At 35.2% G+C, this 27,520-nt stretch overlaps 5 protein-coding genes across 6 annotated transcripts; 2 read left to right on the forward strand and 3 right to left on the reverse strand.

The window, feature by feature from the left end:
• Positions 1-5,394: 5,394 nt before the first annotated feature.
• Positions 5,395-6,283, reverse strand: LOC122314140 (chaperone protein dnaJ 11, chloroplastic-like). Its single transcript, XM_043129556.1, has one exon. The coding sequence runs from the start codon at positions 5,891-5,893 to the stop codon at positions 5,570-5,572; it is 324 nt and encodes a 107-aa protein (XP_042985490.1). The 5' UTR covers positions 5,894-6,283; the 3' UTR covers positions 5,395-5,569.
• Positions 6,284-9,853: 3,570 nt separating this feature from the next.
• Positions 9,854-14,188, forward strand: LOC122314388 (U6 small nuclear RNA (adenine-(43)-N(6))-methyltransferase). Of its 2 annotated transcripts, none has more exons than XM_043129929.1 (9): positions 9,854-10,204; positions 10,786-10,991; positions 11,204-11,552; positions 11,638-11,845; positions 12,464-12,571; positions 12,662-12,811; positions 12,895-12,964; positions 13,584-13,678; positions 13,911-14,188. In XM_043129929.1, the coding sequence occupies exons 1-8, from the start codon at positions 9,975-9,977 to the stop codon at positions 13,643-13,645; spliced, it is 1,383 nt and encodes a 460-aa protein (XP_042985863.1). In that variant the 5' UTR covers positions 9,854-9,974; the 3' UTR covers positions 13,646-13,678; positions 13,911-14,188. The 2 variants fall into 2 exon arrangements, with proteins under 2 accessions (XP_042985863.1, XP_042985862.1); XM_043129928.1 differs by having other exon boundaries at positions 9,856-10,204; positions 11,096-11,552.
• A 1,500-nt stretch (positions 14,189-15,688) lies between these two features.
• Positions 15,689-19,963, forward strand: LOC122313082 (translocase of chloroplast 120, chloroplastic). Its single transcript, XM_043127809.1, has 2 exons — positions 15,689-15,907; positions 16,254-19,963. Exon 2 carries the CDS (start codon positions 16,272-16,274, stop codon positions 19,782-19,784), a length of 3,513 nt encoding a protein of 1,170 aa, XP_042983743.1. The 5' UTR covers positions 15,689-15,907; positions 16,254-16,271; the 3' UTR covers positions 19,785-19,963.
• Positions 19,964-20,960: 997 nt separating this feature from the next.
• Positions 20,961-21,866, reverse strand: LOC122313083 (dirigent protein 23-like). Its single transcript, XM_043127811.1, has one exon. It carries the CDS (start codon positions 21,751-21,753, stop codon positions 21,175-21,177), a length of 579 nt encoding a protein of 192 aa, XP_042983745.1. The 5' UTR covers positions 21,754-21,866; the 3' UTR covers positions 20,961-21,174.
• A 1,668-nt stretch (positions 21,867-23,534) lies between these two features.
• Positions 23,535-24,636, reverse strand: LOC122312772 (mitogen-activated protein kinase kinase kinase 20-like). Its single transcript, XM_043127426.1, has one exon. It carries the CDS (start codon positions 24,634-24,636, stop codon positions 23,542-23,544), a length of 1,095 nt encoding a protein of 364 aa, XP_042983360.1. The 3' UTR covers positions 23,535-23,541.
• Positions 24,637-27,520: the final 2,884 nt, after the last annotated feature.

A 27,520-nucleotide genomic window follows, 5' to 3' on the forward strand; every position in this document is an offset into this window, starting at 1 on the left:
AAGAAAGTGAAACGAAAATGGAAGAAGAAAGTGAAAGGGTAAGTATGAGTACATTTTTCAAGAAACCGCACAAAAGAAATAGAGAAACAGAACAAAGATGAAACCCCCATGAAAGGAATATCACAGACGAACCTCCTACCATGAATCTCTACAGAGCGAAGGAGGTTTGGGAATGAGGTTTAGAAGTGGGTCCCTCACCTCCTTCATCAATATCCACCACGATCTCCTCCGATTCCTCAATCAAAGCCTTCGAATCCGATATATGATTTCTTTCCAGTTTAATTGCTGATTCCAGTTGGGCCACCGAAGACGCCAGTACTGCTTGGGGGTTGGGTAAATCGTACGATGCTTCGCCAATTTCAGCAGTGGATCCCAAGCTCTTCTCCAAGTCATAGGATGAGGAAGTTTTGGTTTTTACTGGCAGATTAGTATCGACTTTCGTGGTTTTCAAAATTGGAGCATTCCTGATTAGGGGTGTAACCGGTCCGGTTTGATCCGGTTTTAGATAAAATTTAAGATCGAACTGGTATGCACCGATTTTGTATTTTTCAAAACCGATTACGCACCGGTTATACTCCTCAACCGGTACTCTGGTTTTACCGGTTTTAATATAGTATATTATAGTATATAATACTATAGTGATAATATATTGTAGCATATTATAATATATATTATAATTGTATTATAGGCTATAATGATATATTATAAAATATAATATAATGATATATTATAGTATATTATAATATATAGTGATATAGTATTAATATAACTATTAATATACACTATATAATATTAATATAACTATTAATACAATAAACAAAATGATATGAGATTTTAAAATTTAATATTATATTAGTTAATAATCTATCATATAATACAAAACTAATTTATATATAGTTATATATTATATATAAATATTATATACAATATAAAAAAAATTAAAATATATATAAACCGGTCCGGTTCGGTCTGGTCCGGTTTTAGAAAAGGAAAAATTGGAACCGGACCGATTTTGACCGGTTTTAAAAAAAATAAAATCGATATCGGACCGAACTAAACTCGGGACCGGACCGATCCCACCGGTTTGATCCGGTCCGGTCCGGTTTACCGGTTTATCGGTTTTTTTTTTTACATCCCTATTCCTGATTGTGAAAATCGAAGCATTCTCGTCGTCGTACTTGACCAGGTGCGATTTTTTCCTCTTTGGTGCAACCGATTCCCAACAAAGACACAAATTTCATCAGTCACTCAAGGAAGAAAAGAATTTCAACTCCAAGAAAAAGAAAGTAATGCGAAAGAGTACTAAAAAAAATGCAATAAGCCATCAAGGCCCAAACTACCCACCAACAATGGATATAGGAGCGACAGAGGAGCTAGAATTCTGAGGCAAAATAGACGATGACTGGGGTACTGCACACAGTGAGTTTGAGATTGGTGATGAGACCCTTGATTTGGCGTCACATGAGGATTTATTGGCTTCTCTTGGGTCGAACTTTATGGAATCGGTGCCCAGGATCTCTTGCTTACGGGGCCCTGGGCCTGCCTCCCCATCTCGTACAACACATCGGCTATCTCTATCTTGATCTCGTCTTATGCTAAGGAGGGCGACTTGGAAGACAATTTCGGCGGCTGTGTTTTGGGACCATTAGGCTTCTACAACGGTAGAGAAACTCATTAATAAATTACAAAATGAATGAAAAAGCACATGAGAATAAAAGGGAAGACTGGAAACCAGGCCCACCATCTTCTTCCACATCAAAGCATTGGAAGATGTCAGTGAAGCCGAAGCTGGTGAAGCGACCGCAGAGTTGTTCTTGAAATCGGAGATTGAGATCGATGGTTTTGTAAATAAACGGATGTGCATAATTAATAGACAACTTTTTCTTTCATAGAATATGGACAGATGTTCATAATTGAATGAAAAGTCAACTAAATTTAACTGTGTTAACCATTTCCACTAAAAACAAAAACTTCCATTTACAACTTTTGTTAAAACAACAATTTCCATTTCATAGCCTCTTTATATATATAAAGATGTTTTAAGATGGAAAAACTTTTGAAAAATGATTGTAAGGGGAATTTTCTCCCTACTAAAAGCTCATGAGGCAAGCCCATGTAAGGGAGGCCTAACCCAACTATATGGCCCCTCAACTTGCTAAGGCCGCCCGACACAAAAAGTTAAGCTAACTTACAACTACAATCACATGAGAAAACCCAAAAACCCTGGGGCAAATATGGAAATGACTCGTCGTCCTTATACCCCCATGACACCTAGCACTCGAGAACCTATGTAGGCAAGTAGACGGGAAGTATGGAGAGCCCTCGATCTTTTGTCAACAAGCATGAAGAGGCTTGACAATGTGCACCTACGAGATAAAGAGGTCAGGAAGTCATGCCGCATTAATGGCGCCGATACTTGAACTCCACACCGCATTAATTGTACCACCCCAAGAGTTACGCTGCATTAAAAGATTCTAACTAAAGTGGACAGTTGAGGGCACATATATACCCTAATGTAAGGTATGTGTTGTCCCCCTTTAGAAACTTAGTATAGAAGTTGATCCCTAGATATGAAGAACTCTCTTTAATTTCTCTAAACTATTGCACAAACTACAAATGAGACATTAAATTAAGTATCGAAGACTCCTCAGCCTCCACCAAGACTTCTAACTCTTTATGTTTTTTTTTTTTTTTTAAGTGTGCAGGTAAAAAACTCAAGACCCAAGTTGTTAGAACCTGGTTTAAAGGCGTGCGAAATACAACGTTAACTTATGTTATTTTTATAAGTTATTTTATAAAACTATTTATCGTCTAAAATATAATTATGTAGAGTGTTGTCTAAATTATTTTCCCAAAAAAAAAAAAAAAAAATACATAAGAATCCGACACGCTAAAAGGCACGTTGAAATAGCTTGGGAGAAATAATATTATTCTTTATTTTAAATTTGTATTATACTCCACATTTTAAGTGGAAAGTCGTTGATCCATTTACAACATGCCAATAGAATCAAAATGAAGTACAAATAATTTCCTTTATGAATATTGTTGGTAGTGCCTCGTGGTTTAGGAGGGTCCAGTAATAATGCCACGTACTTGTCTACTCATTTTCAAGCAATGAATCGAATACCGATTCAATGGCATGAAGAACTCGGAAACGAAAATGAAGTTAACGTAAATATATTTTTTATGAAGTTATATAAATTTATTTGTAACGGTAGAATTTTTAAAATAATATATTAAAAATCAGTTTTTTAATTAGTCCAATTTATACTAAGGCATAGGGGTGTAATAAAAAAACGATAAACCGGTAAACCAAATTGAATCGGACCAAACTGGTAGGATCGGTCCGGTCTCAAATTTGGTTCAGTCCAACACTGATTTTATTGTTTTTAAAACCAGTTAAAATCAATCTCGTTCTGATTTTTCTTTTTCTAAAATTGGACTTGACTGGTTTATATATATATTTTTAATTTTTTCTTGTATATAATTTTTATATATAATATATAATTATATGTAAAATAATTTTGTATTATATGATAAATTACTAATTAATATAATATTAAATTTTAAAATCTTATATAATTTTTATATAATTTTATTTATTGTATTAATAGTTATATTAATAGTATATTACTATATATTATAATATACTACAATATATTATCAGTATAGTATTATATATTATAATATATTATACTATATAAGTACATTAAAACTAAAAAACCAAATTAAAAATCAGAATATCGGTTTAGGAGGGTAACCAATGCGTAATCGATTTTGAAAAATACAAAATTGATGCATATCAATTCGATCCTAAATTTTGTCTAAAACTAGATCGGACTGGACCGATTATACCCCTACTAAGATGATTTGTAATTTTGTGCACATAAAAAAGAGAAAAAAAAAGACATCGTGCTCGTTTCTCACTTCTCGCTACACCACTATCAATCAAAACCAAAAATTTATTACACAATTGTAAAGACCAGACCATAGCGGATTACAAGTTTAATAAAGTTGGTTTTATTGTATAGTATAAGTGAAGAATTGAGTGGATTTCAATTTCCATGCAAGTAGTTAGAAAAAGAAAAATTCTAAGTGCAGTCCGCACTTTGGGACTCCCCACGCACGACTAGAAACGAATCGTTTCATTAATAGTCAAAACGCTATCGTTCTATTAATTGGAGTAAAATACATGAAAGAATCTGGCCCAAAATCATCCGAAATCGTCGTCGCCTTCAGATCGGAAAACCGTCGCCTTCAGATCGAGATCGCTGTCTCCGATCCTTCATCGGCGCGGGATCGTTGTCCCCTTCCTCAACTCGACAGGGCCGGCCCCTTCGATCAGCAAGGCAATCTTCTTTCGGATGAAAGGTTTCAGCTTTCCGTGTGAAAGCAAAAAAAAAAAAACAAACTATAAAGAAATCGACAAAGCCAGCAAAATATCAACAAACGCAATACAAAAAAAAAAAAAAAAAAAAAAGCCATGGAAAACCTATAGAAACCTACCAGCAGAATATCAACTTGCAATAAAAAAAAAAAAGGCAAGTTTTGCCATGATTTATGAACAAAACCAGTAGAATATCGAAGGCAACAAAAAAGAATATCTACAAAACCAACGAAAACTTGAAATCCAAAAAGACCAGCAGAAAACCAAAGGCAACAAAATTGACTTCGTGTAAATCTACCCATGCCTATATAAATAAATCTTCCCAATAAATCCTCACAATTCCGATATAAATCTAAAAGAATAATTAACAAAAAAACAAAAAAGGTTCGTTCAATGTTAGAGGTTTGATGTGGTCGGCGGCCAGTGGAGGAGAAGATGATGTTGACTTTGCCGGACGGAGCTCGAAAAGTGACCAAAGGCGTTGAAGTTTTACGCTGGCCCGTGTTCTGGTTTGGAAGAGAGAGAACTTTGGTCTGTTGGGAGGGAAGATGAAGTTAAGGGTATTTTTGACTTTTGAACAAAATTTTAGTAAAATGACGTAAAAACCCTCCTCGTGCGCACGCAAGCCCCCAATGGGGCCTGTACGTAGCACATCCCTTAGAAAAAAAGTGATATCTATCGTAAAAATTGATTTGTAAAATTATTTTTATTATAAAGTAAATATATATTTAAATAAATAAATAAATTTATAAATTAACATGACTTAAAAATATAGGTTAGAATATGACACTACTTTTATTACAAAATAAATCAATGCATTATATAAAATTACAAAAATTTTATGTGCAGTCCTTTTTGTGCACTCTTTTGTGCACTCCAGTGATATGATTGGTTGGATATTAAAAAAAAATTAATCCAGCTAATTATATCAGTGGAATGCGCAAGGAATACGCAAAAGTGACTGTATCATAAAATTATGTTATGCATTTAATTTTGTGACAGTAACATTAGCTTAAAATATATACATTAAGAGAGAGAGAGAGAGAACGGCAATCTTGCCCATTTCTGACTTTTTGCTATACAGCTTTCAATCAAAACCACAAAAAGTTTATCACACAAAGTGAAGAACAGAGCGGATGACACACGCCTGTACATATATATGGCCTTCTAAATCGAATGCAGCTACCAACACTGATCGGTCTCCCAGTTCCTCTTAGTACATGCGGCAAACCCCGACATCGCCGATGTCAGCTCCGAAGAACCATAATGCCCTCGACGATGCCTATAAATTTCTCTATCGTAACAAGCACGCTTGTCGGGGTCGGAAAGCGTCGAATACGCTGCATGGATCTTCTTGAACTCGTTGGCTGATGTTTCTTTCCGGCCAATTGCCACCACATCAGGGTGACAAATTCTTGCCAGCCTTCTATACGCGGCTTTGATCTCGTGGCAACTCGCGCTCACGGGGATCCCAAGAACCTCGTACAATGATACAGTGGAAGCCATTTTTACCCGTCTGAGGTCTCCTTCACCTACTCCGACCCGTCTCTGTTTCTGCTGCGCCACAAAAATGGCTACGGTTTTGTGTAGACGGAATATAAGACAAGGTGGTTTGTGCAAGGCTGTTGTTTGCTGAAGTGGGAATCGAACTTTGAAGTGAACAATGCCGGTGGGAGTTTACATATCGAGAGAGAGAGAGAGGAGAACTTAGAAACAGGGTGAAGAGAGTGAAAAGGCTGAGTTTTCTTTTTGTACATGAGAAATGTTTTGTTGGAATCCGGATATTGGCCCCGATATGAAAGACAACATTATCCATAGGATGCTGCTCCGATGCCGAGTCAGCACTCTGATTTTATGAATAGGCTTGTAACTTTTTCCGTACCTTATGCGTCCCACTTCACTTCCTCAGTACATAAACTTTCGGAACGTCGTCTTCATCTTCCTCACGTTCTGATCTTGTATTAAGACAACTATGAATAAATAACGTAAAAATATAATTTTTAACTTCAATTTGTTGTTTTTTTTTCTAGGTAAGATCCATTAAGGCTATATTTGGGCAGCGGAGTAATCACTCCTTTATTATTTATTATTATTATTATTTAATATTTTATAATAATTTCTTTTATTATTCTTTTATTACTATTTACAAATATCATTTCAATATTCAAATGTGCTATAAAAATTCAGTTGAAAATAAAATCAGTCCCGTAAGTGTTTCCGAGAAAATAAAATTACAATGTTAAAGGGAGAACCCATGTCTGTGTATTGAAATGTAATTCTCCTGCATATTTTTTTTTATAAAAAAAAAAGTAGAATTTATTATTAAAAGAAATAATTTTTTTACTTATATTTTATATTTATTCAATTTTTTTTTTTTTAAATAGATGAACGAAACTTGCTAACTCTAAAATTGTAAATATTATTTTTCTTCTAAAATAGACACTGTATAAACACTATTGTATTTAAAAGTGGGATATGTTCTCACATACCATATTTGATATTTTGAATTTGTGAGTCTACTGATTATAGAAGCTATTTGAATGAGAAAATTGGAATAAATCTCTATCTTTAATTCATTATTACCAATGATCGCATCTATTTCATAGCAATGAGTTCGTCTTTTTTAAAGTTTACACTATAATTATTACAGCAAAACTGCCGTCGGTTTGGTGAAAATTTCCCAATGATGGTTCTCAATGCTTCTTCACATGAATTCATCATTAATAATCTGTTTTCATATTCTGGTTGCGATCAAATTACGAGAGAAAAGAATAATTATGTATCGTCGTGTATAATCATCGTGTAGTTATGTTAAAAAATAGTAAAATTTATTATTAAAACATTAATATTTTTTTTTTTTGTAGACTTTTTTACTCATTCTGTCTCACATCGGTGGGAAGAAAATAAATGATATATGCCCAAACTTATAAATAAGAGGCTTAGCGTTTTAGTTTAAATATGCCAATTGAAAACTTATTTAATAACTTTTGACTTTAGTTAAATTTCTATATTGACCATTTTGTAAAATAGGAAGATGTATAAAATTAAAATTTTGCTAATGAGGAAGTTTTGTGGGTGTGTTTGGGGTGATGAGAAAAATTATGTGATTGTAATAATTTTTCATATAGTAAATTTTTTCTCTCGATCTAGTGGATTTTCTCCTATTTAGGAGTTTCCACGTAAATATCTTGTGTTATTATTTCTTTATTTTTCTTATTATTCATGCATAGGATCTTAGGGTGGTGAATTTGGGAGGTCCAAATTCCTAATAATTGGTATCAGAGCCACTAGGTTCTTTTTGTGAGGTGGAGTTTTGGTGTGATAGTGTGGATACGTGTGGTAGTGTGGATACGTACAATCTAAGAAGGTTCTGTTTAAGATATTAAAAATTTTAAGTGTGTCCATTGTGACCCTCTAATCTTTCCTGAGAATTTACTTAGTGAGGTACTATTCACTTTTACAATAAATTCATCAAAGCCATGTCAAGAAGTAGGGTTTCAAATCTTATTAAATTTGAGGTGGATAAATTTGATAAGAGAATGAATTTTGGCTTATGGTAAGTACAAATCAAGGATGTCTTGATTCAATTAGGATTATACAAGGCATTAAAGGGCATACCAACACCTGAAGTCAGCATTGGTACTAGTGTGACTGGTGAACAAAGCATATCTAAAATGAGCGATGAAGATTAGGAGGATATAGATTTGAGAACAGCAAGTGTAATAGGTCTGTGCCTAACCAAAAATGTTCTTTCAAATGTGTATGGAATATCTACAGTAAAGAAATTCTCGGAAAAACTCGAAGAGTTGTATCAGACGAAGGGCGTCTCAAATTATGTGTACCTAAAGGAACAGTTTCATACACTGCGGATAAGTAAATGTACTACTATTTCAGATCATTTAAGCGTTCTCAATGACATTGTCGCTGAGTTAGAATCTATTGGAATTAAAATTGATGATGAGGATAAAGTCTTGAGACTCATCTGGTCTCTTTCACCTTCCTATGAGCACATGAAGCCTATTTTGATACATGGAAATGAGAAAATAATTTTTTCAAAGATTATCAATAAAATCTTTTTTGAAGAGAAAAGACTAGATAGTGGAAGTAATGTTTCACTTGAGAACTTAGTAATGATAGCAGCTGGAAATGGGAAGATGAAAAACTTTATGAAGAAGAAAATAGTTTGCTGGGAGTGTGGATAATCTGGACACGTTAAGAAAAACTGTCCAAGAGTTGGAGCAATTTCAGCAAATAGCTCCAAGTTAGTAAATGGAGATATTGGAAATGAGGCTAACGTTGTGTCTTTCTCCATGGAAAACTTTGATCTTTAAAAATAGACGTGTACGTTCTCATGGCATGCCGTTAATTCTCAAAAGTTGTCATGATAGAGGATATGTTAATATTAGTGGGTCCACAAGTTTGTACATATGCATTGGTTTGATATTGATGCAGGGTATGTGGTGAAAATTTATGTCGATGGCTGATGAACTTCCATGAGAGCCAAACGTGAAAGTTACACCATAATTTTTAGCAAGGTTGTTTTTCAACATAGGCCGAAGTGAAATACTTGGAATTGGTTTATTCTGAGTGGATAAGTTTTATATTATGAAGTATGATAGCAAAAGTTATGAAAATCTTCATTGAGGTGGAGCTTAGTTATGGGACCAGTCAAAGTCGTAAGGTGGAAATTATTAACTTGTTTGCTCATTCTTTAGTCCCACACCGGTGGGAAGAAAATAAAGGGCATAGGCCTAGATTTATAAATAAGAGACTTAGCCTCTTAGTTTAAGTACACCAGTTAAAAATTTATATAGTAACTTTTGACTTTAGTTAAATTTCTTTATTGACCTTTTCATAAAAGGGAAAGAGGTGTAGAGTTAAAATTTTGCTAGTGGAAAAACTTTGTGGGTGTGTTTGGGATGAGGAGAAAAATTGTATAATTGTAACAATTTTTTACATAGTAAATTTTATTCTTTGAATCTGGCGGTTTTTCTTCTGTTTAGAAATTTTTACGTATATATATTGTGTTGTTATTATTTATCTATTTTTCTTATTATTCCTGCAAAAGGTAAATCTTAGAGAGATGAATTTGAGAGATCTAAATTTTTAATATTTTTTATATACATCTCATATTTATTCACTTTTTTAAAAATAATTAATAACATTTACACACTCACGACTATCATTTCTATATCTCATTTCAGCCCTCCAGGTTTGGCACGCCGTACCTGCAATATCACTTCCACAAGAGCCTATTATGGCGACTGCACCAAAACTTAAAATAACAATAACTCATACGATTGTCGATGCTACCAAATTCTTTTATTTATTTTTGTTTGAAAAGATAAGACCCTACGCCACAAAATCTTTTGTGGTCATCTTGTCGATTTAATAAGTATGAGCGTTGCCTTTACAGTTACTATAACATGGGATCGGTTTTTTCTGTCAAGTTTATAGACGTCTTCCAATTTCGACGTTAAAAGTTGAAACGCTCACAAAGCCCTCCGTCTGCGCATGTAGCCCCCCGTCCGCGGCAAGGGTCACAAATTCCCAATCCGATATAACGCAAGTCCGTAAACTCGGAAAAATGCCGAGCAAGAAGAAGAGGAGGAGGCAGCCAGAGCGACCCACGATCCATCCCAGAAACAAGTACTCGGAAAACCCACCCGATTTCGCGCTCTTGGCCTCTCTCTACCCTTCCTTCCAGTCCTTCGTCTTCTACACCCGCGATGGTCGACCCAGAATCGACTGGACTGACTTTAACGCCACCAGAGAGCTCACCCGTGTTCTCCTCCTCCACGACCATGGTCTCCAGTGGTATTACATTAATGCGCTTGGATGTTCAAATTTTTGTATGTAGTTTGTTGGAAAGTTCTATTGTTTCTCTGAGAAAACTGGGTTGGAGGGTGTCTTTGCTTCAGTCGCGTTTATTGTTCTTTGTTAACTTTGAAAAACTGGTTATTATGAAATTCTAACTTGAACCCTGCAAACCTTAAAGGCGCACAAGTTATGGTTTTTCTTTCTCTAATGCCATGTCTGTTGCAGTGGAGCTTGCCATTTTTTCTTGGGATAATCATATGCACACTTAATCGGTTACCTGGCTGTGTGGTCACTGATGATATTAAGTGCCCTTTTGTATAAGTGACCAATTCTCCGTGTTTGTGATGACATGTTACCTTGGTGATCAAAAGTAGGATTTTTTTAAACTTATTTTAGCCCAAGTAGTTCTGTCCCAAATGATACATAATTCAGTTTTGAGGTAAACATGTTATGCGGTTTGTTTCTGCAGGCTGCTCTAACTTACGTTGAGGCAATGTTTGTTTTTATGCAATTGCATCAAATGGTGAAATTTCCTTGTTGTACCGGCCTAATTAATTTCAGGTGATTTGCTTTGCTAGGTGGATTCCTGACGGGCAGCTCTGCCCCACGGTGCCCAACAGATCCAATTATATCCATTGGATCGAAGATCTTCTGGCATCTGACATCATTGTCAGGAATAATAACAGTAAAGAAAATGTGAGGGGTTTTGATATAGGAACTGGAGCTAACTGCATTTACCCCCTTCTTGGTGCATCACTTCTGGGGTGGAGTTTTGTGGGGTCAGGTAGTTTTTCTGTTTTTTGTAGTTTATGTCTATTAAATCTGGTTTTGAAAGTTTGTAGAATCTAATTCGTACTTTGTTTTTTTCCCCTGATATTTTGATGCAAGACTTCACCGACATTGCACTAGAGTGTGCTAGGAAAAATGTTAAAAATAATGCACATATTTCACAACTTATTGAAATTAGAAGGGCTGAAAGTTGTGACAATAATTCAGTGGAAGAGTTACACGATGGTGAGTTGCTCTCTTGCGAAAGCAAAACAGAGTCGAGTGCAAGAAAGGTTAGGGAGGAAGCGGTTCCTTTGTTCTCAACTTCATTTGATCCGCTTGCTGATGCAAACAAGAGGTATCATGGGCCACCTGTACTTCTTGGTGTGGTAAGGGACGGCGAGAAGTTTGACTTCTGCATGTGTAATCCTCCATTTTTTGAAACCATGGAGGAATCGGGACTGAATCCAAAAACTTCTTGTGGTGGCACTCCAGAGGAGATGATTTGTCCTGGTGGAGAGAAGGCTTTTATAACCCGTATTATTGAAGATAGTGCTGTTTTGAACCAGTCTTTTCGGTATTAACCTTGTCTATTAAACCCTTATTATTAATCAGCCATGTATCAACATATTCTTTCTTAGGAATTAATATTTTGTTTTTAGGTGGTACACTTCAATGGTTGGGAGAAAGTCAAACCTCAAATCTCTTATATCAAAGCTTCGGGAGGTTGGGGTCACCATGGTAAAGACTACTGAATTTGTCCAAGGCCAAACATGTCGATGGGGGCTTGCTTGGTCCTTTGTCCCTCCAGTGAGGAAGATAATATCACGTCACGTGGCTGAGAAGAATATAATTTCTTTCATGCTTGAGGTATGGGTACCTGGTTTTTCGATTTGCAGAGTGGGTGATGATCTGCTCGCCAAATCAAAGTCACCCCTTCTCTCTCTCCCATTTTGGGTACAAAGAATTAGAAAGTTAAAAAGACTGGGCCTAACCTGGGAGATGAAGATATTATGGTATCATTGAATAAAACTTGAGGAACGCCCTTAGAGATTCATTTAGCCCCATATGATTTTATCACCCTTAGACCATTCCTGAAGATGAAAATGGTGTTTCCTTTCTATGTTTATGCCTGAATGTTGTCCAATCTGAGGTTTTCTGTATCGTTCAATAGGCTCATACAGGAAAACAACATATGTTCTTACAAAATCGGTATGAAAATAGGAACAATCTAAGTCACTTCAGATGTATCTATGAAAGGAAGATTATATTACCATATCTGTATAGTAATGATCAGTCCCACAAATGGTTCAAAACATTTTAAGCCGAGGTATGCATTGGAAAACTTGGTTTACTATGTGCATTTGTGCTTAGGTTGGCATATGAGGTTTTAAATGCTTTAAATAATATCTATGTGGTTATTTCATATTTTATGTTTTTCTTCCTACTAGCATTACATCTGATGCGACATTGTTCTCAACTCCTTAGGGGCTTCAACGCCAATTCAGTGCAATCCATGTCTTGCAATCAATTGAGTCTTTCTTCCGTACTTGTGGCGCATCCTCTGAAATGAATGCCTCCTCATTTACAGTTGATGTAAGTTTATGAATGTCGGTCTATCTTAGCATATGGAATAATTTCTGTGTTATCATTGTTCTCACATGCAGCACAATCTCATTTTGTTAGATTACTGCATCAATTGATCACTGTAATGCAATACTTAACAATGAGTTACAAGCTATTGATGAAGCTACAAGTTGTGAACATGTGCCAGAGACATCTAATAGTTCAAGCAGTTTGCACCCTCATTCATATGGCTTAAGTTTTCGCATTTCGGTATGCTTACTTCTTTGTTTGGCTTGATTAATGAGTTTGACTGTTGGAACACATTTGAAAGTATACAAACTTCATAATAACAGGTTTATCAGCAAATCCCGGGTACATTACTGGTGAAAGGATCATTACAGCATAGAGATAACCCAGTCTCAGGTTCTTTTCCCTCTGACTTCAATATGTATCAAATCTAATTTTTGTCTTCGAAAAGAGGTTTTTATTGAAGCATTCTGATAATTCTATTCAGTCTAATTGTTAAAGATGCTGGAAATATAGTTTCCAAATCAGCTATTCATAAAAACCATCATCTTATCAATAAGGCTCTGTGCATGTAGATCTTTTGCTCTGTCTATTCTGTTCTATTTGGGACCGTTTCTTTTGTTAATCTTCTCTAGTCTATTTCTCACGTTTACAGCCTAGATTTTTTTTTGTCCTCCCCCCAAAAAGCTCGTGACACCTTTCATCTCTGTGCTCTATGCGAAGTGATTGCTGGTCTTTCAGGCACTAAAGTTTACAAAAATTCTCAGCAGCAATCACTATTTTCTTGCATCATCATAAATTTGTGTTTCCCTTTAATAATGCCTATTACTTCTTACAAGTATAAGGGAACCTTTATTAATTGGAGACTGAGGCGACTTACAAAAATGTGGCCTAATAAGACTCCGTAAAATAGTTGTGTACAACGTGAGGCACTATATATTGTCATCCGATGTTGTGGTGCTATTCAAGCTATTTCGTGGAACAATTTATTAATTCGTGGGCTATGTTCTTGCAGGAGCATTCTCATTGATAATTCAAAGATTAGAGGAAGATTTGAAATATAAATTTTGTAGATGAAAGGATACCGTAGATTTTGCCAGTGTGAAACAGGTTGCTACCATAACATTCTATTTGAGGAGCAATGCATCTTGTATATTCTTTTTCTTTTGTTATAAACCGTTGTGCATTGTCTCAATTGTCTTGTTTGTCTTCCCTGACATCACTGTGTTTGGAGCTATATCTTTGATTAGGATTACATTATCGGATTATAACATCCTTTGGATTGATTGATCTGTCATTCTCAAGAGCTACTCTGATGTGTCATTTGTCGATTTATGCACAGGGACATTCATCCAAGAAATTAACCTGAACTCTAAAATATCTCGTTCTGATGAATCAAGCCCACAGTTACTTATGAGACGAAACTTCGAGATTAAGAACGAAAGTGTGGTTGATGTTGATTATTACAACGGGATTGGAACGGGACGGTGTTGCTTGTGGTCACAATGCAAGTCTAGCTTGAGTAATGCGAGATATATCCTCTTTGGTTACATAAATGAGATGAGATATTTTAAATAGTAATGAATAAAATATTATTATAATAGAATTTTTTAATATTAATTGTGTATTGAGATTTGAAAAAGTTAAATTGTTTATTATGTATAGAGATTTGAAAAGTTAAAATGATGAGTTGAGATGAGATGAGATGTTTTGAGTTTTGGTAACCAATCGGGATTCCTTTAGATGTAATAAGTGTTTCATTTTATCTCATTTCATCATTATAACTTTCCTAAATTTTTGCATGAAAATAATAAATAATTTAAATTTTTTAAATTTTTAAATAATAATAATATTAAAAAATATTTTTTTAATAATATTTTATTTAACTTTCAATTAAACTCACTATCCAAACGGAATTGCAGAGTGTGTAAGTCTCCCACTTCTTTTGAAAAAAAAGTATAGTTTATTATTAAAAAAATATTTTTTTCATATAAATTTCATATTTATTCTTTTTTTTTTTCAAAAAGAATGCACACTATGATCCTAGGTAGGCAAATATTATTTCTCGTATAATAATAGACATGGGAGATAGAGTGAACAATTAACCTAATAAAAAAACAAGAGGATGTATTGCAAGTGACTAGGTGAGATTATTACTTAAAAGGAGAAATGCTTTAGTCCTGAAATGATTTTATAAAAGTAAATTTATAAATTGGGGTTATTTGATGTAGTATCTCATTGTAAAAATTTATTTTTTTATTATAAAATAAATTTAACATATCACATCAATTTAAAATAATTTCAAAACAATATATAATATATAATATATTGATATATTCAAAAAATATTTATTTATATTGGCTAAAAAGTGAGCAGATATCTCTTTTCTAAATGTAAAAGTTGAAATACAATAATAAATAACCGACTACTATTTCAAAATAAAATTTTTTAGGTGTATTCATTTTTGTGTACTTGTTACGTACTATATTAATATGATTAATTATATTATTTTTTTAATATAAAATAACTGTTTTGATTAATCACATCAATAAAATATATAAAAAATATATAAAATTAATTGTATATCACAAAACCCTTTAGAAATAGGATTTGGTGAGATATAAAAGAATATTACATATCTTTTGACGAATTTATTTATGCCACCCTATCTGGTGGCACAGGATCATGCGTTGCTCTCAAAACAACACATGACCCTGTTTATTGTTCTAGGATTTGTCATCCTCATCTATTTTATTCCGTACAATTATTAAAACGTGATATTTTTTCATATAATTCTTAAAAGAAAAGATTATGATATTTGTTTAAGAAATTTTATCAAAATCAAACGTATATTTTTCAAATGCATAGCAGAGCATAGAAAATATTATATATATATATGTATGTATATATACAGTTGATTAAATAAGAGTGAAAAAACATGAAAATATAAATTTCGAACTCGTGTTTTGTGCTTGTATTATTTGATTACACCCCTATAGTATGAGACGTACGGTCCACATGCGGATGTGTTCGAAAAACATGCATACTTTGCGGTAGGTGTCCACGTCACCACGAGTTGGCGTCTTTAACGATGATACCAACGCGCCAGTCCTTACCGTCCGATCAAAGTCCCCGCAACAGCCACTGATCAAACTTCTTATCTGAAGTTCCTCAAGGAGTCAGTAGAGATATCATGTGAAAGAAGACCCTCCTCATGCCACTGAAAGGCCAAGTAGTTCTAAGGACGCTGTCTATTTTCTCACTCCCCGCAGTCTCTGCTTAGAGCAGTCTCTCTCTCTCTCTCTCTCTCTCTCTCTCTCTCGCATCGTAAAATAACAGGTAATTATTCTCTGGTTTCATTTTTCTAGTTTTTTTTGTTGTTTCTGAACTTGACCCTCTTTTCAATTGATACAGAACTCTAATAATGACCATGCAAAAAGTTCTTTGAGGATCTGATATTTTTATGCTAATATGAGATAAACTATGACAAAGTAGAAAAATCCGTTGTTTGTGGATATGAGTTTGAATTAAAAATGTTATCTTTTTAATTGTATATTTGATATGCGGTTTCAATTTTAATGCCTTTTATGGGAGTTTGATTGGTATTTTTTTGGGTATGTCTGAATTCTGCTTGCTTATCAATCTGTTTGGTTAAATGGGTTTTTCTGGGTTTTGGTGAATCTAGGGTTTTTAAGCAACAATTATGGATTTTGTGATGGGAAATGGGGTTAATAGTTTTGATGGTTCCCAAGTGGGAGAGGAGAAAAGTGTGGAAGTTGGGGTTTCTCAAGAGGGAATAGCGGAGAGGGTAGTGGTGGGCTCTTCTGAATTGAAAGATTTGGATGATGAAGAGGTCTTTTGGGAGGCAATGAACGAACCAAAGATTTTTCCGGAGCAGCTAGAGGAATCTGATTCCAGGTCTTGTGGTTCTGGTGGTGGAAGCGGGCATGTTGAGTTCATTGGTGAAACGGGTTTGCAGGTGGTTGATGAGAATCCTAATGCTAGAAGCGAGGCTGAGAGGTTTGATGAGGCGAGTTGCGTTCCAAGTGTGGAGGCACTGATGATTATTGAAGATAAGGTGGATTTGGTTGGTGGGAAGATTGTTGATGAGTCTGTGGTTTTTAAGGTAGGGACTGAAAAAGAGGTGGTGACTGACAGATACAATGGGTCAAGGGAGGTTTCTGATAGTGGAGAAAATGGTGCAGATGGTTCGTCTGAGGTTGGTTCTGGTGGTGAAGTGGATATAAGATCTGATCTAGGGATCGAAAAGTCTGGAAATAGGGATTTTAATACTTTGACTTCAGAACAAATTTCTGTAGATGAGAAATCAGAAAATGGAGGGGATAAGGTGGGGGGATTTTTCATTAAATCTTTTCAAGAAACAGAATTGAGTAGGGAGATTCTGAATGAAGATGGCAATGGTGTGCAACTGACGGATGATAACTTGGGTACTGAATGTCAGGACATTGAGAGCAGGGAACTGAAGGATGCTACTGCTGGCATTGCTCTAAACCGCGAGGATGGTTCCAGTGGTATCAGTTATTGCGGTGGGAATGTAAAACAGTGTCAAGCTGGAGTTGACTCTGAGTATCATGTGGAAACTTGTGTGCTGAATGATGATTCAGATGATCAGCACACGCTAATGGAGGAAAGTTCAGTGGCGTCTGTGATTGGAGGCTCACTGTCTGCCGAAAGGTCTAAGACTGAAAGTGCTGGAAATTTTCTGGGTAATGAAAATGATTTGAGAGCAGAAGAAACTGAGGTTTCTCAACTTATGCGTGCTGATGAAGATGATCATGAAGTTTCGAACAACCACGCTGAGGAGACTCCAACGAAGGAAGATAATACCATGCAAGAGGAGCGAAGAGCTCACAGTAATGGTGACCAGGAGATACAGCCAGCATCAGAGCCTACTTCATCTGAAAAATCTACAAATCCTGCTCCTCCTGCACGTCCTGCTGGCCTTGGACGTGCAGCCCCGCTATTGGAACCTGCAGCCCGGGTTGTTCAGCAGCCTCGTGTGAATAGTTCCGTATCTTCTATGCAAAGCCAACAAGTTGAGGATTCCACGAATGGGGAGACTGAGGAGTATGATGAGACTCGTGAAAAACTCCAGATGATAAGGGTGAAATTTTTACGGCTTGCTCATAGGCTTGGACAGACACCCCATAATGTTGTTGTGGCGCAGGTTTTGTACAGATTGGGACTAGCTGAGCAGTTGCGAGGGAGAAATGGGGGCCGTGTTGGTGCCTTCAGCTTTGACCGTGCTAGTGCAATGGCAGAGCAGCTTGAGGCAGCAGGTCAGGAACCACTTGACTTCTCATGTACAATTATGGTTCTTGGGAAGACTGGAGTTGGCAAAAGTGCAACCATCAATTCAATATTTGATGAAGTTAAGTTCGGCACTGATGCCTTCTTCCTGGGTACAAAGAAGGTGCAGGATGTTGTGGGAACAGTGCAAGGGATAAAGGTACGGATCATTGACACCCCAGGGCTGCTCCCTTCCTCGTCAGACCAGACTCAGAATGAGAAGATGCTCCGCTCTGTTAAGCAATTTATTAAGAAAACTCCTCCTGATATAGTACTGTATCTCGATCGGTTGGACATGCAGAGCAGGGATTTTAGCGATATGCCACTCTTGCACACCATCACTGAAATATTTGGACCATCAATATGGTTCAATGCAATTGTGGTTTTGACTCATGCAGCGTCTGCTCCACCCGATGGCCCAAATGGTACTGCTTCTAGTTATGACATGTTCGTGACACAACGTTCTCATGTTGTCCAGCAAGCCATTCGTCAGGCAGCAGGAGATATGCGGCTTATGAATCCTGTTTCTTTAGTGGAGAACCATTCTGCATGCAGAACAAATCGGGCTGGGCAGAGAGTGCTGCCAAATGGTCAGGTTTGGAAACCTCATTTATTGCTCCTCTCTTTTGCATCAAAGATTCTGGCAGAAGCAAACACACTTTTGAAGTTGCAAGATAGTCCCACTGGAAAGCCTTTTCCAAATCGAACAAGAGCACCTCCTTTACCTTTCCTTCTCTCATCCCTTCTTCAATCAAGGCCACAGTTGAAGCTACCTGAGGAGCAGTTTGGTGATGGGGATGATTTTGATGATGATCTGGATGAGTCTTCAGATTCTGATGAAGAATCAGAATTTGATGAGTTGCCACCATTTAAACGCCTTACTAAAGCCCAAGAGGCAAGGCTGTCTAAATCTCAGAAGAAGGAATATTTTGATGAGTTGGAGTATAGGGAAAAGCTTTTTATGAAGAAACAGTTGAAGGAAGAGAAAAAGAGACGGAAAATGATGAAGAAGATGGCTTCTTCAACAAAGGGTCTGCCAAGTGATTTGAGTAAGGATGAAGAAGAAAGTGGTGGTGCAGCAGCTGTGCCAATTCCCTTGCCAGATTATGCGTTACCTTCTTCGTTTGATTCTGATAATCCTACTCATCGGTATCGCCATCTCGATTCATCCCACCAATGGCTTGTAAGGCCTGTTCTAGACACCCATGGTTGGGATCATGATGTTGGTTATGAAGGCATAAATGTAGAAAGATTGTTTGTGGTTAAAGACAAAATACCCTTATCTTTTTCTGGTCAGGTTACAAAGGATAAGAAGGAGGCTAATGTCCAACTGGAAGCAGCCAGTTCAATAAAGCATGGGGAAGGGAAAGCAACTTCGTTAGGTTTTGATATGCAAACTGTTGGAAAGGATTTAGCTTATACTCTACGCAGCGAGACAAGGTTTTGTAATTTTAGGAAGAACAAGGCAACTGCTGGCCTCTCGGTTACTCTATTGGGTGATGCCTTGTCGGCTGGATGGAAAGTTGAAGACAAATTGATTGCTAATAAACAATTCCAGTTGGTCATGACTGGCGGAGCAATGACAGCTCGTGGTGATGTTGCGTATGGTGGTAGTTTGGAGGCTCAGTTGAGAGATAAGGATTATCCACTTGGTCGTTCTCTATCAACTCTTGGGCTTTCCGTCATGGATTGGCATGGTGATCTTGCTATCGGTTGTAATTTACAGTCCCAGATCCCCATAGGCAGATCTTCAAACTTGATTGCTCGTGTCAATCTGAATAACAGGGGGGCAGGACAAGCCAGCATTCGCTTAAATAGTTCGGAACAGATTCAACTAGCTTTGGTCGGCCTCATTCCTCTTCTCAGAAAGCTTCATGGTCACCTTCAACAATTGTCTAGTCAATGATGAAATTAGGTTATACTGCAGCAGCTTCATCGTTGTAGGAGATAACTCTTAGATGGCCATCTGTTAATGGTCCTCATCTGAAGTGAGTGATACTTAGCTGCTTATTTTATCTTTTTCTAAACCCAAAAAAATGCTTCCCCTGATTATAGTAATTTTAGTTTCTCTGTTAGATATCTGCATTTGGTGAATTTTGTTCTCTTTAAGCTGCTGGACCAAGTTTTGAGCCATGTTTAATTATGCTTTTGTTTAAATTCTCTCTCAGTTGGTGCGAGAATTCATTTATATGAACAAGTGCTTAACAACCTGATTTTTCCCGTTCCCACTTTTTTTTACCATGGATATCATTTGCACCTTCTTGAAGTGAAGGATGCGTTGATTCTGTCAACATGTTGAATAGACTTGCGTTGGTTTGAAAAATTGGATTGGGAGCCCTCTGTGCATTTAGAAAATTTAACTAATCACGGTGGCATAGTTGGCCATAAAAATGTATAAAGCTGCTATAGTTCGAGCTTAAACTGGCCACTAGCTTCGGCCTATACTCTTACACCATCTGTTATTCATTGGCCGTAGTATTTCAGCATCAACTTTTGTTTGACAAGTTCAGCATCAACTTTTATCAGTCACAAAGTAATGTCGCATCCTTCAATTGATTTTTCTAGAACGCATTATTAAAGCTACCATACAGAGTTGAAATGATAAGGTCCTTGAATTAAAATGAAATGACAAGGTTGGAACCATTTACCTTACTTCTTCGGACCGTTCAAATGTGTTGTTGCAATGATGGCACGGCCATGCCTGGTAAGAAAAAAGCAACATGACTAGAACTAGCTTTGCCATCCCCTTCTCGCTCAAAACAAAAAAAAATTAGGCCCCAGGCTCTTTAATGGTGGAATAATCAGCATCGATATTTTCTCTATTATAACTACTGTTTTGGTCATGCGTTACCCTTTTCACGAGCCAGGCGATTTCCTGCCCCAACTTTCATAATAGTGCAGCAGATGTCTTGTCCTTATTGAGTAATTTTTAAAAATTCTACCCCACCATTTTGAAATTTTTGAAGTTGAATTCGCCTTGATGTGCTGTAGCGTTGTTCAAGGAATGTAATTTAGCCGTTTGCATCACAAGAGTTACACTTCACTCAATTTTTATGATTTTAGAAATCACTGCGAAGTCACGGATCGAGAAGCCTATTAAAAAGATGGATATAGAGATATATAGATATATATGTAGTCGAATACCAATTCACAAAATTCTATGGAATCAACAAGAAAAAAAGAAAAGATAAACAAAATTCACAAAATCAAATACATGCACCAAAATATTGCAGTTTGGTTTAAAATGAAATGAACATTATGCTCCTGATCTGAAGAGCCTCCAGTACTATTGTTACTCAGTAATGTATAGCCACAACATTATACTCGACGATAGCAGAGGTAAAATTCAGATAGTGTGTCTTTGCTATCGCAAATCCACGTGCCAACCGGAAAACACCAGTCCCACCTATGATTGGCATTTCGCGATGGGTTTGTAACGCTGCATTTCTGCCCAAAATGGTAATGCTGCTAGCATTCAACCTCCCAGCGGTGAAAACAAGATTCATGGCCACCAGTAGACCTAGCTCTTGCTGGCCAGCAGACCCATAAAGCCCCTGAGCTCGACCCACGAGCCTGGAGGTGGGTTCAGGTCCTTCTGTTAGCGGATCATCAAAAATGTTAACCTGTCCAAACAAGGTGGGTGATTTCCCAGTGATTGGTGCCTGTGCTACTCGTACTGCACTGGGGTTTTTACCTGTTGTGGTGTCGTGAAAGTAAAAATGGAGCCGGGATACCTTTGCTTTGGCATATTGGAGTTTTTGGAACCATTTATCCACTTCTTTTGGGTCTTCAAGGTTGCTGTGCACCAGTGGCATGGCCATGCCTAGGGAGAAAATCAAAAGAACTAGAGCTGCTAGTTTTGCCGTCCCTGCCATCTCTAACCAGCTTGATGGAGATTTGAAAATCCTCAACCCAATAATAGCTTGAGGTTGCGCCTTATGTTTTTGTGTGTCCCTATATATATACACAGCTCATTACAGCCATTGTTGCTTTTCATGGGTTTGACTCCTTTACCATGGATAGGCAGCCTATAAAAATACAGATCGATTGACAGTACTACTCATCATGTGTAGATGGTAGGGAGCATAATAATTTTTTGGTTCCACCGTCGCTCATTGTTAATTAGAAAAATATAGTTGCAAGTATAATTGTCTACTAATCTGTACATTAATGTGATATGATTGGTCAAAAAGTAGATTTTATTAAAAACAATGTTAATTTAAATTTTAAGTATGAATAAATCAGTATTGATATACAGATTAATACGCGACTGTACTTATACGTAGCAAAACTCTTTAAATCAAATAAATTGTCTTATTAGGTGTGCTCTACATGTTAGCCTACTTGAAATTAGCAAATTTCTTTATAATGACTAGATCAAATTAATCCATTAGATAATAAAAGTAACTTTATAATATGACGTATCAGATCAAATTATATTAATTTATGAGTTTATTTTGTGTAATTATTTTATTGTTAAAGTATTTTCCTTTTCGTAATATGAACCTCACATAAATATTTAGCGTTGTATTTATCTTTCTTAAAATTAAATCGTCTAATTTGATCAAACGACTAGGAATGATTTCTATTTAATTTTTTCATATAAACTTATACGATTTTATTCTTTACCACTTCAGAATATCAAAATATAGGAGTAACAAGATTGGAAGAACATAATTAAACATACACACATGGTCGACGTTGGTCACCAAATCTCTAGGCCGCAAGCATGCATACAAATTAAAATCGCAAGTAGAAATTAACTCGTAATGATCAATCATCTTTTTTAAGTCTTAATTGAACTACCAGTGGAATGGATCACAAAAACCCAGTTCCATAAGACCAGTTCCATAGCAAGAACTTAACCATAAACTCGATGACACCAAAACGACACTAGAAAATGTTAAACCGACACCCCAATAGATAAAAAAGACCATGATCATATTATTACTAGATAATCTTTAGATCTAAGAGAGAGTTGACCACAGTCCTGGATGACCACGGACCATCGATCACCTTCCCGAACACGACGTAATGATCAATCATCATTTTCAATTTCAATGGCAAATGTGAGATCCCATGTTTTGCAATTTGCATGCATCAATATTGGCTTAATTTTCTGGTCAAGATCCAAATTAGGTCTCAGCGCCTTTTATATATAATAAGATATAATTAATGATAGGCTTACTACCTTCTTACCATCCATTTACAAATACAGTTTATTTAAATTTTTTTTATTATTTTCTTTTAAATATATTTTTTAACATCCTTAATCATTAAAAAAAATTAAATAATATAAAATTTCACTAATATATAGTCATTTTTTAATCATTAAGGTAAAAAAAATTAAAAAAGATTGTAGGAGAGTACGTAATAAGCATATCATTATTTTTCACAATTTAATGCAAAACTGTGTAGTGCCAAAAAAAAAAAAAAAACACTCAAAAGTGCAAAGAGGCCGGCGCAAGGCTAATTAATTAATTGCAAACAATTAAAAAAAAAAAACCAAACTTTTATTAATGAATCCAATATTCATGAAACAAATTGAGAAATGAAAACAAATTCAATAATATACAAGAAAAATGTTTGTGATCTGGTCGATACAATTAAACTCTCCCTTGTTTGACTCATCATTCCGTACGTGCAGGGCCTGTTAATTTGTTTCAGCTAGGAAACAACCGATATGGCTTGATTACACCAGCTGATTGTTTCATGGGACGATCAAATGCAGGGATAGTGAACATGTTTGTGTTAGATTGGAGCCACAAATTAGTGGCCGGAGCTGGCGGAGGTAGCTTTTCTGGAGACGGCGGCTTCTTCATCTTCAATGAAAACCCGGGAGGAGGAGGAAGAGATTTTTTTGAAGCATGAGGTTTCATTGAAACTGATGAAGAACAACCAATTAGAGCAGATGGTCCTGCAGATGGAGAACCTTGACAACCCTCGACCAGGAAAGGATGAAGCAGTAGCAACTCAGCTGTCAACCTCTTCAAAGGGTTCTTCTCTAAACACCCCCGCAAGAAATCTTTCCCAAGCTCTGACATTGTTTCAGGTATCTTTGGTGGGTTTCCACAAGCAATTTCAAGCATTAACTCGTCGATGCTTATACTTGAATCCCATCCCACGTTTCCAGTGACCATCTCCACCACTACGCATCCCAGAGACCATATATCTAACGCGGGAGTGATTATGCCCCACAAAACCGATTCTGGAGACATGTAATTGGGAGTACCTCGAAAGGAGAACCTTTTTCTCATGATCTCATTCTCCTCCCCGGGAATCTTCGAAAGCCCAAAATCGGTGATCTTTACCTTGCTTACACCCCCTGATCCAGTACTAAAAGCAAGAATATTGGCCGGCTTAAGATCACAATGAACGTACCCTTGTTTGTGGAGAGCACGAAGCCCTTTCAGAATCATCGTAGTATACCTTCGAACATCGTGCTCCTCCAGCTTTCCTCCACTTGATCTTTTGATTAGATCTTCTAGAGTACCTCCCGATGCATACTCGAGTTGAAGGTTGTAGTAACATAGCCCACATTCTATGCTCAACTGAGCCCCTAGACAACGAACAATCTCAGGACATCCAACAAACCGACTGAGAATTCTTCTCTCTTTCTGAAGCGTCGAAGAACTCTCAAGACGAGACGTCTTGATCGCAATATAATATGAAGGTCCAAAATTAGGGTTCGTGGGTACCCCTAAATACACAGTGCCATACGATCCGCTCCCCAGAACTAGAGCTTTCTGCCACTGCATGGTAAACGTTGCTGCAGTAGTACTAGAACAGGAGATCGATCTAGAGTTGCTCATGATGATTCTTTATCGACGAACAACAACAAGACGAGAAGAAACGATTTTGAAGAAGACGATGTTTATGAGAAACAATTTGATCAGAACTCAGAAGAGACTTTTGCATGCAGATATAATGTTACAAGGTTTAATTTCAACCAACAATACGTATAAATATATATTGGCAGGCGGAAATATATGATCTATTGACGACGTATGTTCACTTCTGCTATACTTCAAACATCAGAGAATGTTAGGTACGAGTAGGATTATTGTTTGGTCTCTCGGTTGCATGCATGCATGCTGTTTCCGACTGGGATTGGGTTACCTCATGAAAAGCTAAGATCAGATTTACATCAGTACTAGTAATCCTATGCCAATAAGGATTAATATATCAATTCATGAGGATTAAAGTGCAAAAATAATGTATTAATTGAGATATATATATATAGGATGGAGGGAGTTCTATTACATGATATATAGTTTGTTAAATGATTAACTTCTAATTAAGAACGCCAGAATTGAAGACCCTCTCCAATTAGGATTGGGAAACAGCTAGAGAAATTAAATAAAATTTCACTTTCAGATAATTAAAAACAAATTAAAAAAGAAAAATAGAAAAATATGGAGGCCAGAGTTCTTATATATACATATATATATATATATATATAGTAATTTGTTGATTAATAACTTCTAATTAAGAACGCCAAAATTGAAAACCATTTCCTATTAGGATTGGGAAACAGTGAAAAGAGAATTTCACTTTCAGAAAATTATAAAAAAATTAAAAAAGAAAAAGAGAAAATGGAGGGAGTAGTTCTTATATATACATACATAATAGTTTGTAATCGATTAACTTCTAATTAAGAACGCAAAAATTGAAAAGTGGAAACCATTTCCAATTAGGATTCGGAAACAGATAAAATAAAATAATTTCCACTTTCAGAAAATAAAAATTAAAATAGAAAATTGAGCTAAAAACACACGATATATATATACGTATGTATGTACTATATATATTTCTCTTAATTAATTTGTTCCTCTTGACGGTACTTGAATAAGGAGTACTCAAACAAATTAAAAACTTTATATATATATATATATATATATATATAATTGGAAATTTTCTTATAAGGCTAAGGTTTGAAAATCACACACACACATATATATATATAATAGTAGTTGGGCAACGTCCAAGGGACGTTCGCCCAGTGTATAGAAATATTATTTTTATTAAGGAAAGATTTTTGATTAATAATGTAATGCTTTTAGAAAAAAATAATATAATTTCTAATATCAAATAGTAAGATACATTTAAATCGATTTTGAAGCATTTAGAATTAAAATCTAATTATTTACTACTGTATGTGCTCTTGAATACGACTGTAAATAATAAATACTTGAAAGATAAAGAACTTTGAACCAAAATTATACATTGCAGGAGACAAACCATTAACAGTAAATAACGTGTATGTACGTTTTTTTAGTTTAATAAAGCGATTATTTTCAAAAAAATGATATAATTTTTATAAAGAAATAAAATATTAAGGTTTTTATAAAATGTTATTACTTTATTTTAATTTTTCATAATGAATTTAAATTGATAAATAAGTAATATTTTATCGAAATAATTGTATTCGTAAATGTAGTTGGTAAATAGATTTAAACTTTATTATTTTGCATTTCTCTTTGTTTATATAAAGAATGAATAGAAATTTTAAATCACATATATTAAAAGAATAAAATATAGAATATAGATTTATATAATTTACATAGATATATTTTTAATAGAATATATATATCTAATATACCTTTTAAATAAATGATTATCAATGCATGGGCTCTAAGATCGATGCATGAAATTTGGTAACTATGAATTTATTCATAAGTGATTGGGGAGATAATTAAAAAAGTAAAAACTTTTAAGAAGAGAAAGAGCCACTTTAATTTATTAATGCAACTAACGGCGTTAATTTTAACGGTAAAATAACAAAAACCGTTAAACCAATAAAATTTCGTTAGATATATAGCCACTTTATATATATAAAGATATATATATATATCTAATACATACAATCGAGAATTTAATTAATTATAACCCACGAGCGTTAAATCTGCATCGATCTTTATTAATGCTGAGGATAAATTAGGCCTAGTCTGTTTGAGGATTATTAATTAATTAATGTTAATGCATCATTAGCTTTGTAATTAATAATTATAATTATGGATAAAAACAATAATTCAGTTCAACTAATTAATAAACGTCTATCCGGCTCATGATAAAATTAAACTCCATTAGTTCTGCAGGGTTTAATTTGCAAATTTCTAAATTCTAATAGCTCGATGATCTCTATTTCTTTTTTCTTTTTTTTTTTGTTGAAAAAATCGGTCTTTTTTGTATAAAAAGAAATCCAAAATGGTTCCTCTGATATTCCATCAATTTTTTCCCATCACATGTATATGAGTGTTATATATATCTATTATATTATAATAATTGGTTATTGTTATCTAATTGTGAATAGTAATTTTTATTGTTTTTTTCATTAATTTAATTTTGTTGTTTTTCGGTTAAATCATGTTTTACTAAAACACCCTTTAGACCTTTAATTATTTGACGTGTAGCTCTCTTATAAAATTTAATGAAAGATCTTGTTTTACCAAAAGACTCTTAATTAATAGCCCCATGGTGCACATGAATTAAAGTCTATTTTTCATATTCTTTTTGTTCTGACAATGTACTCATTTTCTTTTCTTTTTATTTCAATTTTTTTAAATAAAAAAATTAAAATGACTTTACTCTTTACAGCAGAAACGCTTTAGAGTATTCTTATTGTAAAATTTAACTTTAAGT

The sequence above is a fragment of the Carya illinoinensis genome, chromosome 6 (genome assembly GCF_018687715.1).
Source record: "Carya illinoinensis cultivar Pawnee chromosome 6, C.illinoinensisPawnee_v1, whole genome shotgun sequence".
Lineage (NCBI taxonomy): Eukaryota > Viridiplantae > Streptophyta > Magnoliopsida > Fagales > Juglandaceae > Carya > Carya illinoinensis.